Source organism: Neolamprologus multifasciatus, chromosome 2 (genome assembly GCF_963576455.1).
Source record: "Neolamprologus multifasciatus chromosome 2, fNeoMul1.2, whole genome shotgun sequence".
Lineage (NCBI taxonomy): Eukaryota > Metazoa > Chordata > Actinopteri > Cichliformes > Cichlidae > Neolamprologus > Neolamprologus multifasciatus.
Window position 1 is genome coordinate 32,405,237 of NC_140440.1, and position 14,544 is coordinate 32,419,780.

Below are 14,544 nucleotides of genomic sequence, written 5' to 3' on the forward strand. Positions count from 1 at the left end.
AGGAAGAGGAGTTACCTGGTCATACCACTCCCGGTTGGTGCAGGTGCACTCGGGCCACCATCCTCCTTGTCCACTGGAGTTGTTGCCGTTTACTTTGGGGCCACCCTTGGATTGGCCCTTTTGGTTGGGGCCTCCAGGGCCCCCACCAGACATAACCTTGCCCTTACTTCTCCCTAAAGTGCCCCCTCCTCCTCCCATGCTTCCACCTCCCCCCGAGGCTGGAGGGGGTAAGGTCTGGCCTCCACCATACCCAGGTGGGTATCCATAGGGCTCGGCCTGCCAGTCTCCTCCATACGACGGGGCGTCCATCCTACGCAGGGCAGCCATACGGGTCACCTCATAACATTCTGGGCACTTGCAGCAGTGGTGGTGTTTGTGCATGCTGGCTGTGCTGGCTGGGCTGACGCTGAGATGAGCGGCGTGGCACTCTGTCTCTGCTGCCTCCTCAGATCTCACACAGCACGCTGTGATCGGCTCACAGAGCGCTAATGCCGATGGAAATAACACTAATCACAGGAATTTCTACAGATTTTCCCTTTTCGTCAAATCCTGTCACTCTCCAGTTTATTCCTTCCGGACGCAGGGGAAAAAAAACGGACTGAGAGGGATGGGAAGCAGCGACAGGAAAACAAAAATACAAAATGGGCACGTAGTCTTTGTCCTCTTGACGTTGAAGATCAAAGGAAATATTTAAAATATTGTATACCGCCACACAATCAGAGACCAGCCCTGATGATAGAAATTTCCTCTTGCTTCTCTTGGTTCACAGTGATACGCATATAAATTCATAGATATATAGATATTTTTTGTTTATATATCATATATATTTACACACACAAATACATATAAAAATATTAATATAAACAGACAAGCACAGATACAGATATGTACAAGGATAAATGTATATATATATAAATATCTATATGCGTGTGTACAAATATATATATATAGATATATAAACAATATGTATAAATAAATGATATCCGCAGATGAAAATCTTCCGTTAATTCTTGGTATCTTCCTGTTCTTGTCAAAATCTCACGGCTTTTTTTCCCCTCCTGCGTTGAAAATCGTTGTCTTTCGCTCTCTGTCTCTTTTCTCAGCCTGCAGAGAGGAGCTGAGCACTGGATCGCCTCTCAGCCAGCTTGCCCTAGATGTGGATTATTCAGAGGGATGTGAGCTAGCAAGAGCGAGATAGTGAGAGAGAGATACAGAGCAAGAGAGAAAGAGAGAGAGAGGGAAGCAGGAAGGGACGGAGGGGGTGGGGAGGGGGAGATATGTAGCAGCATCCCTCTAGCACCTCAGCCCTGACAGCCACAGCCAATCAACTCGCAGCGCCGCCATCAGCAGCAGCAGCAGCACCAACAGGACTGAGCGCTTCAGTAGCTGCTCTTAAAGGGACCGCAGCACCCAAATCTCGCTGCTTCCTGCCTTGAGTGAAAAGGCACTTCTTCCCTAATCAAAACACAATAAAACATTGTGTGTGTGTGTGGTTTTTTCCCTCTTAATACTTTAAAGAGAAAAAGGTCAGGAAGTCATAGTCTGCAATCTGCCAATGCAGTCCTCAGCCTCTGATCCGCAAATTCTGAGTCTAATCCATGTTTTCATCAGACCAATGCAGCTGAAATCCAACTTGCAATGAGCACCCCTGTCATTCTGATCACTGGTCATCTCCACGGTCATCCTTAGTTCAGCTGCAGCCTGAACAGCTTTCTTGTGCTAGTAATTGTCAACCTCGGGCTCTGTGTCACAGCACACATCTGTAAATACTCTTGCCGTGGAAGTAGGTGCAGGAGATGAAAATCCCTTTTCTCCTCAATATCACGGCTCTCAGCAGAGGATGCATTCGAATCGCGCTGCATTACTTTAAAGCGTTCTTTCGTTTCAAAGCGGCACCGCTGTTGCATTATTTTTAATGGCGAGTCCTGCGTGTGTGCAGGACCGGGTCAAAAATAAGCACGGCGAGGGAAAAAGTGCACTCTCGATGCCTCGTATAAGAACCATAGGGGAATTATTTCATGTTCACAATGATGACATCAACACATGTGTACGAAACCAACACGATTACACGCTCGGGCTTTCAAGTGGGTGGAGGAAGAGATTGAGAGTGAGAATGTGTGAGCGGGAAAAAAAAACCCCACTATATGGCTTTCATGTATCTGTGGCAGTTATATTTTCAGTAATGCGATAGGACTGCTTGTGAGCCATTTTAAATGCTTGTGAACTCGTGGGCTGATCACAGCTAGATACAAAACATCCTGACACTGAGGGTGAAGGTTTTTTTTAGTGAACTGAGAGGGAATGTTACAGTGTCGCCATTAAAGCCCTGTATACATGCATTATTAATGAAATGTGACGGGGAACAGAGCTGGGTGTGTCTGCATGGGGGAGAGGGTATATTTATACATAGTCTGCATGTTACAGTGCATATACATTAAAGCAAGAAGCCTTTTAAGTGTGCTGATAGACACCATATTGCCATATTGAAAATTTGACATGTATAAATGCCTATCCGTGCAACCTTCCCGTTAAACTGAGCAGGACTTTGAGGGCGAACTGGATTGTGTTGCAGCCCTACCAGGAGGCACACACAGCAGGCTCAGGCTCACTTAATTACATGCAAGAGTAACTCACTTCATTATAATGATATCCTCTCACTCTAACCTGCAGAGATTTTCATTTTCAAGCAAAGAGCAAAAAGAAGCATTTTTTAAACAGATGCTGGAAACCACTGTATGAGTTACATCGTAGGATGTGCAGCCACATATGCCGCTGAATTGAATTAGAGCGGCGAGGCGGGGCTTTGAAGCAGCAGCCTGGAAGACCAATGTAAGCATATCGATCACACCACACATGACAGATCGCATGTTGCAAGCATCCTTTCCTAAAGCCCCTCTCTCCTGTCTCTCTTATCAACTGTCCACACTGCATTTACCAGTCAGTGCAATCATGGGGTGTGCAGTAAGAAGCTACCTTTTTACATACATATATAAAGGTAGGTATGGGGCACGATCTGATATCCTCGTGTTGGTGTTGTTCCCAGATCATCATACTAAAGGTTGTTCCAGGATCAACATTGCAAGTGACCAATCAGAATGTTGTGATGTCATACCTTTGCGACTTCGGGAAAAACCGGCGTAAAACAAAAAACTGTACTTAAGCTGCGAGAAACCGCCTTTGTCCGCCGATCAACGGACCCTAACCCTGACCCTTTAATAAACGCTAAGCAGAATTGATATTGTCCTTGCAACATTGGAATTTCATAAATGCACGAATGGGTTGGTGCGCAAAAGAATAACGTCACAATAATGTGATTGGTCACTTGCAATGTTGAACCTGGAACAACATTTTCATGATGATCTGGGAACAACACCAACACGACGATATCAGATCATCCAGGTATGGGCAGGACAAGAAAAGAATAACCACAGATTGGTAATCGTCCACATACAAACACATGAACAGGTGTGACCAGTTCACATATGCAGACATATTTTAGTACCTTAAAGAAAAGGAAACTGTTTCAGTTCCATATTATAGATGGGAAATAAAATTTAAGAGCTGCTTTTCTGTCTCAGTACAGAATACAGAATTAATACAGGAAAATGATTTTGCATGAATTAAATTGTACTGGGCAAGAAATGTCTTGATGGATAAAGTACTGTCTGTACTGATTGTTTAAAGTTTATAAATATAAGATAAAGGACACATTAATGAATATAGTGTAATCAAATACCATTGCCCTGGATTAAATGCAGCTTTTGCAAAGAGTATGTTCACAGCAGATGGCCTCCCCTCCCTCAGCCTGGTTCTGCCGGAGGTTTCTTCCTGTTAAATGGGAGTTTTTCCTTCCCACTGTTGCCAAGTGCTTGCTTATTCTTTACCTTACAATATAAAGCACCTTGAGGCAACTGTTGCTGTGAACTGGTGCTATATAAATAAAATTGAATTGAACTGAATTAAATGTGTCCAGAGTGTGTAAGAAAATCCTTGTTAATATTGTGTTCAGGCAAACAGCATTAGGGGATTTATGGCTAAAACTAAGACTGTGACCTCTGACCCTCTGCTTGACTTATGGCACACAGGAGGAGCACATCATTTGCTTTTTGAACAGAGATGCTTCATTTCAGCTTTCGGCACCCCCGACACAATCAGCTCAGCAGCAGCCTTCACCGCTCTCTTATTACATAAACCCACCTGGACACCCTGTAACAAACACACGCTATCATGACGAGCATTACAACCCCCCCCCCCCCCCCCCCCAACCACTGCACGGACCATCTATTGAACTTTTCAGTCATTTCTAGGCATTTCTCAGAGAAGCTGTGTGACTGCTCCTTCGTCACCTGACCGGATTTAGCACCATAAAAGGACAATCGGTAGTGAGGCAGTCTTAAAGAGGCAGCTCCCAATCAACACATAATAAGATCTTGTACTGTAGCCTTAACCAACTGTAATAGGGGATGAAGAAACAAGTCTCTCGGGTATCATTACATCCACTGAAAGGAATTCCCAGATTATAGAAGAATATGTGAGATATATATTTCACTGACAGGTGATGTGTTGATGGGAGGCAAGTAATTCGCACAGGGTGAGGAGACAGCAAGTCAGTCAATCTAATTCAAATGAGTGAGATCATTTAGATTCGCCACAATGCTCTCCCAGCATTTCAGAAGCAGAAAACTGAGGCTACATGCCTAAGACTCCTATTAATAGGCCTTAGTGGCGGAGAACAGCTGCTCCACCACACACATGAAACTCCAACTGATGGAATAATGAGAGAGAGAAGCATACACATGGAGATAAATGAAGGAGACAGGAAAAGAGGAGAGTGAGAGATTTTATCAGAGCTGCAAGGATAAGGAACGGTGTTTATGCAGATTTGGTACACGCATAAAGAAGAGGGAGGAAAAAGAGCAATAAGAAAAAGGGGGGGTTGGTTCAGGTAGGAGGTTATAGGATCAGGTGAAAGTAGCTGATAAAATGTGATGAAGGTGGTCGAGGTCCACTACAGATGCCGTAACAGAGGAGAAACCGAGCTAAGGTGCCCTGTGTGTGGGCAGAAATGCGATGACTAGAGGGGGCATTACTGAAGCATGGTGCTGAACAGAAGGGGAAGTAAAAATAGAGAGAAGAAAAACAGAGAGATGCTGAGAAAACAACAAAGTGCTTATGCATCCGTGAGTGCATGGGAATGCAAAATAAACTGTGTAATTACCCATCCACCTTGCCACAGAGTGCAACGCTTCTGAAATCACCGTGCTTGCTGAGTGTGCATCATCACGAATGTGCTCAAAGCATGTACGGCGTGACAGCAGAGGAGAGCGAGATGGAGGGAGAGAGGAGAACGAAAACAAAGACGCAAATTAAAAGAGGAATGAAAAAGACGGGATAAAACATAGAGGAGAGCGAGGGGAGAGATAGATATAGAGAGAAAGAGAGTCAGAGCAGTCTGTAGGGATGCAGGCGGGGGAGGAATGTGGTTTCCATGGCAACCCGCGGAAGGCTGAGCTCTGGGTGTCCGTTCCAGCTCTGCACTGCACCGGCCCTCGCCTCTCAGCCGCCTTGCTGTCTCTCTCCAGCCTCCCCCACTATAGCTTTCTCTTTACACCCCCATTCTCTCCCTTACAGTCCCTCCCTTCCCCTGCGCCTCCTCATCTCCCTCCTTCATGTGAAAGAGGGAGTCTCACACACACACACACACACACACACACATACGCAGCCAGCTCCATATTATCCATACCAGAATCAACCTGTGCTGTCACTGTTTTATTATGCAGGCATTATCATACAAGCACAATGAATCCATGTGCTCGCAGCCACAGCCTGCATCACCTCATCTTTTACCCGGTCCAAGTCCACTAATCCAAACGCCCCCCTCACATACACCCACACACACACACACACACACACACACACACCTACTGCACTAGTTCTGGGCTCAGCTCAAAAGCCAACGCCTGCAGCCACTGTGCTGCCATGTGCCTCTGGCCGTGCTGTAATGGGGAAATGCGTGTGAACACGGCGGCCTTTAAAAGCACCGAGGAACATGGCAGCCTACTGAGACATATCTCTCACATGAAAGATGAGGACTGAGCATGTTGCTCGTGTAAGCATCAGATGAGCCACAATCCTTTAAAGAGACCGCTTGGCATTTGGAGAAGCATCGTTTTGGTATCACTTTGGCAAGAAGCTTATCTGCTGTCTTGCCAAAAGTTACAGCACAATAAAACAAGAGGTGCCAGGTAATTAGCTTCTTTTAGCAGGACTGAAAACAGCACATTTGATTTTTTCTATCTAAACAAAAATCATAATCCACACAATGTAGTTTTTACAATTTTTTTCACTTGGAGATCAAACAAAGAGAAGGTGTTAATCTGTGAAATTTATACATGTTGGTAATATGGATTTTGTGACATTTCGACAAGTTTTTTCCCACTGTTTCTAGTCCGAAACCAAAGTAAACTTCACATCTAATAGACAGACATGAGGGCGGTATTTGCCTTTTACCTCATAGCAAGCTAGTTAAACAAATAGTACTTTGGGCTTTTGTCTATCTATCTGACAACATGTGCTGCACTTTTGTTAACTCATAAGAAGGACTGACATCCAAGGTTGAGTCATACTCATGCAGCAAAAAAAGTTAAAAAATAACCCTGTTTATAGTCAGGCTATATGATAAATCAATGCATTTTGTAACTTTTGTCAAGGCATGCTCACTTGTTACAGTAAAAGTTGCATGTATACCAAGAGGTCAACAACTGATATTGGTTAAGAAGACACCAGAGCAAATCTTTCTCTGGTGGGAGAAGTTTCACCTCTCACCGTACTGTCTAGAAAATAAAGGACTAAGCAGAGCAATTAAAGATGGCTTTCGGGGACCAGTGAACGTTCTCCGGGAGTCAAATGTCGTCGGGTTAGGGATAGTCCAAACTTAGAGACTGTGGACAAGAAATCAATGACTGCATCCTTAAGATGTTGAGCTAACACTGATACGATGAGCTCTATTAAACTGCTGATACAGAGAACCGTGTTTCTCTTTGAATGTCTTATAATTATGTTTTGGGAGGCTGACTCTGAGTCTAGTGTTGTGGGACGTGGTGGAAAGAGTATATTAAGAAATGAAGAATCTACAACGGGGCAGATCACGTTACTGAAATCAACCATAAAGTGTTTAAATGAGCTTACTTTGCTTTTTACTGTGAAGTACGGTAGTCTGACATTAAACTGTGTGGAAAAAAAGAACTATCATAGTGAATAACGAGTGACTAAGAAAACGCTGATTCAGGGACAGCATATATTGCACAGTCTTAAATTACTTATTTAAATCTTTTTAAAATCAGCCCGTAGCTACAGTGAGATCCTCAGCATGGTGAATTATATGACCACATATTTTAGGCCTTCAAGTGTTTTATGATATACTATTAACCACGGTGTTCAGTATTACCATAATAAAAAGCTCAATAACTGTCGTGGAAATTTTGTAAGCATCACATCATCAGCGTCACAGTATCGTCTTTCTGATGTTTAATGGGATCACTGAGCAAACGTTGAGTTCATGACAGTCAATGGAAGCAAATCTTTGCTTTGCATAACTCACCTTTGGCACGTCGACATGAGAACGAGCCACCAAACCAGAAACTCGCTCCACTTTTTGAGGGCTGCTCCTGCTGGTCACTCGGACCCGGGACACACTCCGTCCCTCTTGATTCTGCAGGGGACACACATAGTATTTGTTTTTCAGACAAGTAACGGAAAAATATTGTCTTGCAATAACATGGACACCAGGAAAGATAATCATATACATTAATTTTCAAATGGCATTAAGTATATAGGTAAATGATGCTCTTCTGCATAATTTGTTGAAGCAGTCTGGTCATTCTCCACTGACCTCTGACATCAACAATGCACTTTCTCCCAGAGAACTGCCGCTCACTGGATATTTTCTCTTTTTTGGACCATTTTCTGTAAAACCCTAGAGATGTCTGGGAAAATCCCAGTAGACCGGCAGTTTCTGAAATTGCTCAGACTAGCCCGCCCAGCAACAACAACCATGACACATTCAGAGTCACTTAAAATCACTTTTCTTGTCCGTTCTGATGCTCAGGTTGAACTTGAGCAGGTCATCGTGACCATGTCTACATTTCTAAATACACTGAGTTGCTGCCATGTTGGCTGACTAGAGATTTGTGTTAGCGAGAAGTTGAACAGACATGTCTAACAAAGATAGTGAGTTTTGTTGAATATATTATTATTATCATTCATAATAAATCCTATGAAAAAGATGTGTAATATGTTATACAGATTTACAAACTGTAGTACTAATTTAACCAACAGTAAATGCTAAATATGAAAAAATCACTCTGAAATCTTTTTTGAAAACAATTGCAGAACTCTAAATTTTGAAGTGTGCATCTATTTTTTAAACAAAGTATTATGTTTTCTGTATTAGGTATTCAGAGTAGATTACATGTCTTGTAATCCAAACATAACATTACTGATCCTAAACATGACATTAACTGCATTTGTAAATAATCTGACAACAGAGCTAGGACGAACAAGCTAGCTTAGTTTAGCATAAAGAGCTAACAGCTAATGTAGCTATGTCTCAAGTATAAATTTATCAGCCTACCAGCAACTCTACAGTTTACCAATACAGTATATACTTTTTTTTTTACCTTCTTTTGTCTTTTTAAATTATTTAGTCTGTCAAAGATGCTTCCTGAACCCTAAGCAGGACTTCTGACAGACATTTAACAATACCAGGCTAGCTATTTTAGCTATCTTCAGGGTTTATGCTAAAAAAAATAGTCACCTACTAGCTCTTGTATCATAAAGAGAAATGAGCACATGTATCCTATTGGTGTTCTTAGATTTCTGCAAGGAAACAAGTTTGCTTATTTAAAACTTTTTATGTAATAATTTTAAATACTTTTTAAATAAAAAAAAACAGTCAGGAGTGACTCCCAATCTTGTGAAATAACATTGTGTTGAAGAGAGAGTGTAGCTTTGGAAAATCAGAAAGTTAAGAAAAAAATGCAGCACAGCACTGTTTGTTGTAAAAAGGGCGCAAGACACAAGACAGCCAAAGTTTAGCAAATATATTATATGAGGAAACTAAATACAGTTTCCTAAGCCTGGACATAGACTGAATAAAGACCCTTAACTGACAGCAGAGGGCAGCCTTTAGAGCAGGCCATCACCTGTGCAAATCTACAACCACGTGTTTCCACCAATTTTTCAAATTCCTTTTCAAATAAAAGCTCTTAACTCTCTCCCTATGGCTTTAAATTAAAATGAAAGCTCCTCTTTTGCTCAAGTTGAAAAGATAATATATATACACCCACACCCTGAAGCATGCGGGCAGCTGTACCTGGCATCTATGTAACCAACAGGAAGAGAGTTGGAAAGCAAAATTCAACCATCAGAATTACATCAATGTGAAGTTTGCAGTCTTCTAGTGAGGCTCAGTGAGTGTGTCCTTTGATGGCACCTTCTCCACATTTAGGACAGGCAGGTCAGCTGACACTGGCAGACAGTGCAGCTGTAGCCCCTTCTAATGCTGGAAGCTAACAGTATGCCTTTTGCACAACACACATAGCCAGACATCTGCAAATTGGTGCAGTCATTCAATTAATTACTTCAAGTCCTATAACACTAGAAATTCCTGATATATTTAAATTCTATTCTTTTGATATTTCATGATTATATCCCAATAAAACCAAACTAGTGACGTCACACTTGTCTTGGAACCAAAACATTAAATAACCACTATGAAATCAATCACATGAAACTAACTTGTTCTCTTATGGTTTCTTTTATTTATTTTCCAAAGGAGCCATTCTCCACTCTCACCTGCTACTCTGCACCAAATCAGGGAATTTGCAGACTCATTTAGTTTCCCTCCCATCCTCCACTCAGGTGATCGCATGGCTAGAATACTGATGAGCACCTCGTCGGGTGTCCATTAAGCAGCTCTCTTTCTCTCCCTTAAACTTCCCACTATGACTGCTGCATCCTTCCAGCAGCTTCTCTCTTTCCAGGACTGTGCCTATAGGCCTCACAAGCAGCTGGGATCCAGACAGTGAAGGATGGGGGGATGGATCAAGAGGCATGTTGCACTGAATTAGAAGCTGAACAGGGTGGATCACAGATGCACCGAGACGAGCTTAGGATGTTGGACTAAAGTTCAAGCCACAGTCATAATTTATGGTTTAGATCCTCTACCATGGGGAGTGACAAAGTTTGAACACATGGCCCTGCAATAAGCAACAATTTATGCTTGAATAATCCAGTGATTTCAAACCAGGGCTACTTTTTTAACTGCCCAGCAAGGGGGAAGATTGTAAGAAAGCACGGTTAGTTTTTAAAAATGACTATTTTTTGGAACAGATGATTGTAAAAGAAACAGTCTTCTGCTCTGCAGCGTCAGTTCAATACAATCAAGTGGATGACAAGTTTAGTGCAGTTCCTCTGTTCAACCGACCAGCCATAATCCAGTTCAGAGTTATGAAAATTTCAAAAAAACACACTGACATTAAGTGATTGACTTGGGGGAAGGGCTGTTAAGCATAAAGGAATAATGTTAGATTAAACCTTAGTTCCCATGTGAATGTTGAATTACTCTCACCTTCCTTTACATAAACCAAAAGGCACTGCAAAAAGTCCTACATGATGTAAAACCCCATGTGCATTCATAAAAACAGCATCAATCGAATTATTGGACTGTGGATGAAAGTTAATATCGATCCCATCACACCAAACACAAAGAGCAGCTGGAGTGCATCAGAAATGTGATGACCATCCTGAAAAAAATTCTATGCTTATTTTTAAAATGAGTCATCTAGGACAGCGGTCCCCAACCCCGGGGCCTCGGACCGGTACCGGTCCATGAGTTGTTTGGTACCGGGCCGCGAGAGTTGAGGCTCAGGTGTGAAATGTATAGTTTTCAGGGGTTTTATCGGTTTTCAGCGTTATTTTGTTTTGTTTTTATCGTTTACTCGGTTTTCCTGGGTCTTTTTACATGTGTTATGAATAAATTTTCTTTTTTTCGGTACCAGTACTAGTTTTATTTTGTTGTATTTATCCGCGACACCTTAAAGGCCGGTCCATGAAAATATTGTCGGGCATAAACCGGTCCGTGGCGCAAAAAAGGTTGGGGACCGCTGATCTAGGAGGTATAGTGTGAGCCATCAGTTGTCATACATAAATCACCGTTTACAATTTAATGTCTTTTCTACAGAGTTGGCTCTTTTTTGAACTGCTTAATTTATTTTGTATAAACCCCATATTGACATATCTCCCTTTTTTTTTACACTGAAAACTGTGTAACATGGGATCTGGGACAGCACTTAGTACATAATAAACAGCAAAGAAGCTGCATCAGGCAGCAAATTAATCAGCAGAAAACAATAAACAGAAAAAAGCACTAAAGCTAAATAAACTATGAAGGGTCCCCATTTATGGTAAAATGGGTCCTGAGCAAAATTAGGGAATCAGTGTTTCAGTCAGGCAGCTCGGTCGTAGTAAATACTTTATAAAGGTAAATATGGAGATTAAAGACACTATATCTGCTAAAGATGAACTAAGTCTGATCTTATCTGTGGTCTATGTCAAAACAAACAGTCATATGTAAACTCAAACGCCTATCGAGTTTGCCATGATGGCTTGTGATGACTGGCAGAGGGAGCAAGTCTGTATTTTCCAGCATACTTCCTCTCTGTAGCTCACCAATGAATTCAAAACCACACATTATATTTTGTAATACATTAAAACTGAGAAAAGCTTTAAAACCAATGTTGAGTGGGCTTTTGTCACCTCTGAAGTATTTTGATGGCAGCTAATGGTCGTCTTTCAACGCTACCAAGACTCCAGTCATCTAAAGGCAAAGTAAGTGCTCATTCAGTTGATGTTTGAGCAGATCTGAGATTATCTCCTAATAATCTATCAGTAAACTGCTCCACGCTTGCAAGGTGAAATACAGTCTTGGTTTTACTAAGCATGTTAATTAGCTGGATTAAACAACAACAGTGTCTTTGAAGAGTATTTCAGGCAAGTGTAATTGTATTAGTCTGACATTTCAGGTCAAGAATCTGGTTTCTTTGCTTAAAAGAATGAAAGCTAGCCATTGTGCCTCAAATTACATTTTTTAAAATTACATTTAAAAATTTGGTGCTGAAATTGAAATCATGTTTTCTCCACGCCAGCCTGCGTGGGGACTCAAACTGCAAAAAAATGTGTAGGCACACTCATGTCATCATTATTATACAGACGCTATAGCATCCCATATGGAAAAGATATATATAAATCTTATAAAGTTTGTATCTGTCTTGTATGAAACTTGTATGAAAAGCATACAAGAGTGAAAACACATATAAGATCCCTTGAAAAATTATATAATGAAACTTGTATGTTTTGGATACTTACTAAAAAAAAAAAATGAAAGTAATGAGAAAGTGGCCACTTTCATGAGTAAATCATATATGTTTTTACTATTTCTTTTCCATATGGGATATCTCTCTTGGCTACAAAGAAAAAGAACAAAGGCCATTCAGCTAATGAGGTATTGAAGTCAGCCAAAGATCAATTTCATTAACATTTTGGCATAGCTCAAGGAAAGTTGCAAAGCAACATTAAAGCACACAAGTGATATCAAGTGAGTAGTTCCAACCCATCTAAAGGCCATTAGGGGATAAGTGACAAAAAAGTGTCTGTATATAACCAGAATGTGTGGATTTGTTTTACATCACTTGCCTCCACGATGCTGTACATTTAAAAACATTTAGGCCTACATAAAACCTCCCTTCATTCTGCGTCCCACACTAAAAATATTCTAAATAACCACACGACTATAAACACTTGTTATAATGACAGGACTGGCTGACTCCCACTGATGAGCAAATGGTAATCAGCGCTCTTTTGACTCTGTCTAATTTCCTCTTCTCCCTCTACCCATGGGTGCCCCCGTCCAACTTTTTCCTCTGTCTGACACTCACTCACCAGGTTGAAGTCATAGCTACTGTGACTCATGGCGACATGTTATCCGTGTAGGAGTGCGAGGGACACAGGTAATGACATCTAGCGTTGCCTACCGAGTAACAGCAAAGCGCACAACAGCACGTGTGAACATTAAGCTTATTTTCTTGAAATCGATAATGTAAAGCAGGAAATTTACCTCCCACACATCGCGCCTGTTGTCTTCTTTCACAACAGTTTGTTCTGTGTTCAGTTGCAAGGTCACCTCGTAACACTCTTGAATATCTGCGAGGAAAAGAAAACTATAATAAGCATTTTTTTTTTCCTTCACTTGGACCACAACAAACATTACAGCAAAATACTTTCTTTTTTTTAACTTTGTCATCTCTACATCTTTGTAAGTTCTCAGTCGTCTAACTGCTTTGGATGCGTTAAAGAATCCGCCGATCAATCACCGGCACTTGGGGAGACGTCTGTTTTTTGTCCTCAGGGGTACAGCGGGTAAAAATGTGGGGGAGGGAGTCGTCTGTTTACATGGAAGCTATGTCTCCATATTTGCAAGTGTTCTTCTTATCTTCTTGCTGAACTACATGACTCAGGTACTGACTAAGTACATCATCAAGTCTGTGTCTAACATTATAATTTATCATACTACCTGACAAGAAAGAAAAACATCCTGCACGTTGTTATTTGTCAGTGTCACCGATCACTTACACGACACGTGATTTTAAGATCTCGTTGCTTTGAAACTCAGTTTTACGCCAAGACTTCTACACATATTAACAAATCAATACATGTAGTTCACTCTAGCTCAGCGGTCCCCAACCTTTTTTGCGCCACGGACCGGTTTATGCCCGACATTATTTTCACGGACCGGCCTTTAAGGTGTCGCGGATAAATACAACAAAATAAAACTAGTACCGGTACTGAAAAAAAGGAAGATTTATTCATAATACAAGGACAAAAACAGTGATCACATTAAACTAGAACAAACAATGACAAGGAGAGTGGACACAGAGGACAGTATAGATAACAATAACGAAAACACATCAATTATATTGCACAAACCCCAGTATCGTACATGCCCTGACCGTCGTGATATTGCGTTCACCCACTGCACTAACAGTTGTTTCCCTTTTTGTAATACACTAACTCTTTTTCCCGTCCAATATAAAGCATGATTATTAAACATGATTACATGTTTGTGTGTCCCTCAGCCGCCCTTTTAAGTGACTCTTAAAGATGGGTAGACAACTTATACAGAGACCATCTGTAGACAATGGTGCAATTGTAATAGTAACTTAAATATAAGAAATAATAAATAGTTACCCGCCTCTATAACTACAATTCTTGCATCATTCATCATGAATAAAATGCAAAGTCAGTGAAAGACAACAAGATTTTCAACTAGTACCGGTACCGAAAAAAAGAAAATTTATTCATAACACACGTGAAAAGAAAACCGAGTTAACGATAAAAACGATAACAAAATAACGCTGAAAACCGATAAAAACCCTGAAAACCATACATTTCACACCTGAGCCTCAACTCTCGCTGCCCGGTACCGGT

General features: G+C 41.3%; 1 protein-coding gene across 9 annotated transcripts in view; it reads right to left on the reverse strand.

Moving 5' to 3' along the window:
• The window catches only part of dlg3 (discs, large homolog 3 (Drosophila)), a 95,520-nt gene that overhangs the window by 67,210 nt on the left and 13,766 nt on the right, over positions 1 to 14,544 (reverse strand). For 3 of the 9 annotated variants that reach the window (XM_085135912.1, XM_085135922.1, XM_085135978.1), the window contains exons 3-4: positions 13,175 to 13,260; positions 7,601 to 7,711 (exon numbers count right to left, since the gene is read on the reverse strand). In XM_085135912.1, coding sequence (XP_084992038.1) covers positions 7,601 to 7,711; positions 13,175 to 13,260 — 197 coding nt within the window. Of the gene's footprint in view, positions 1 to 15; positions 3,579 to 7,600; positions 7,712 to 13,174; positions 13,261 to 14,544 lie in introns of those variants that run through there. The other 6 variants (XM_085135953.1, XM_085135942.1, XM_085135932.1 and 3 more) reach the window with 5 other exon arrangements.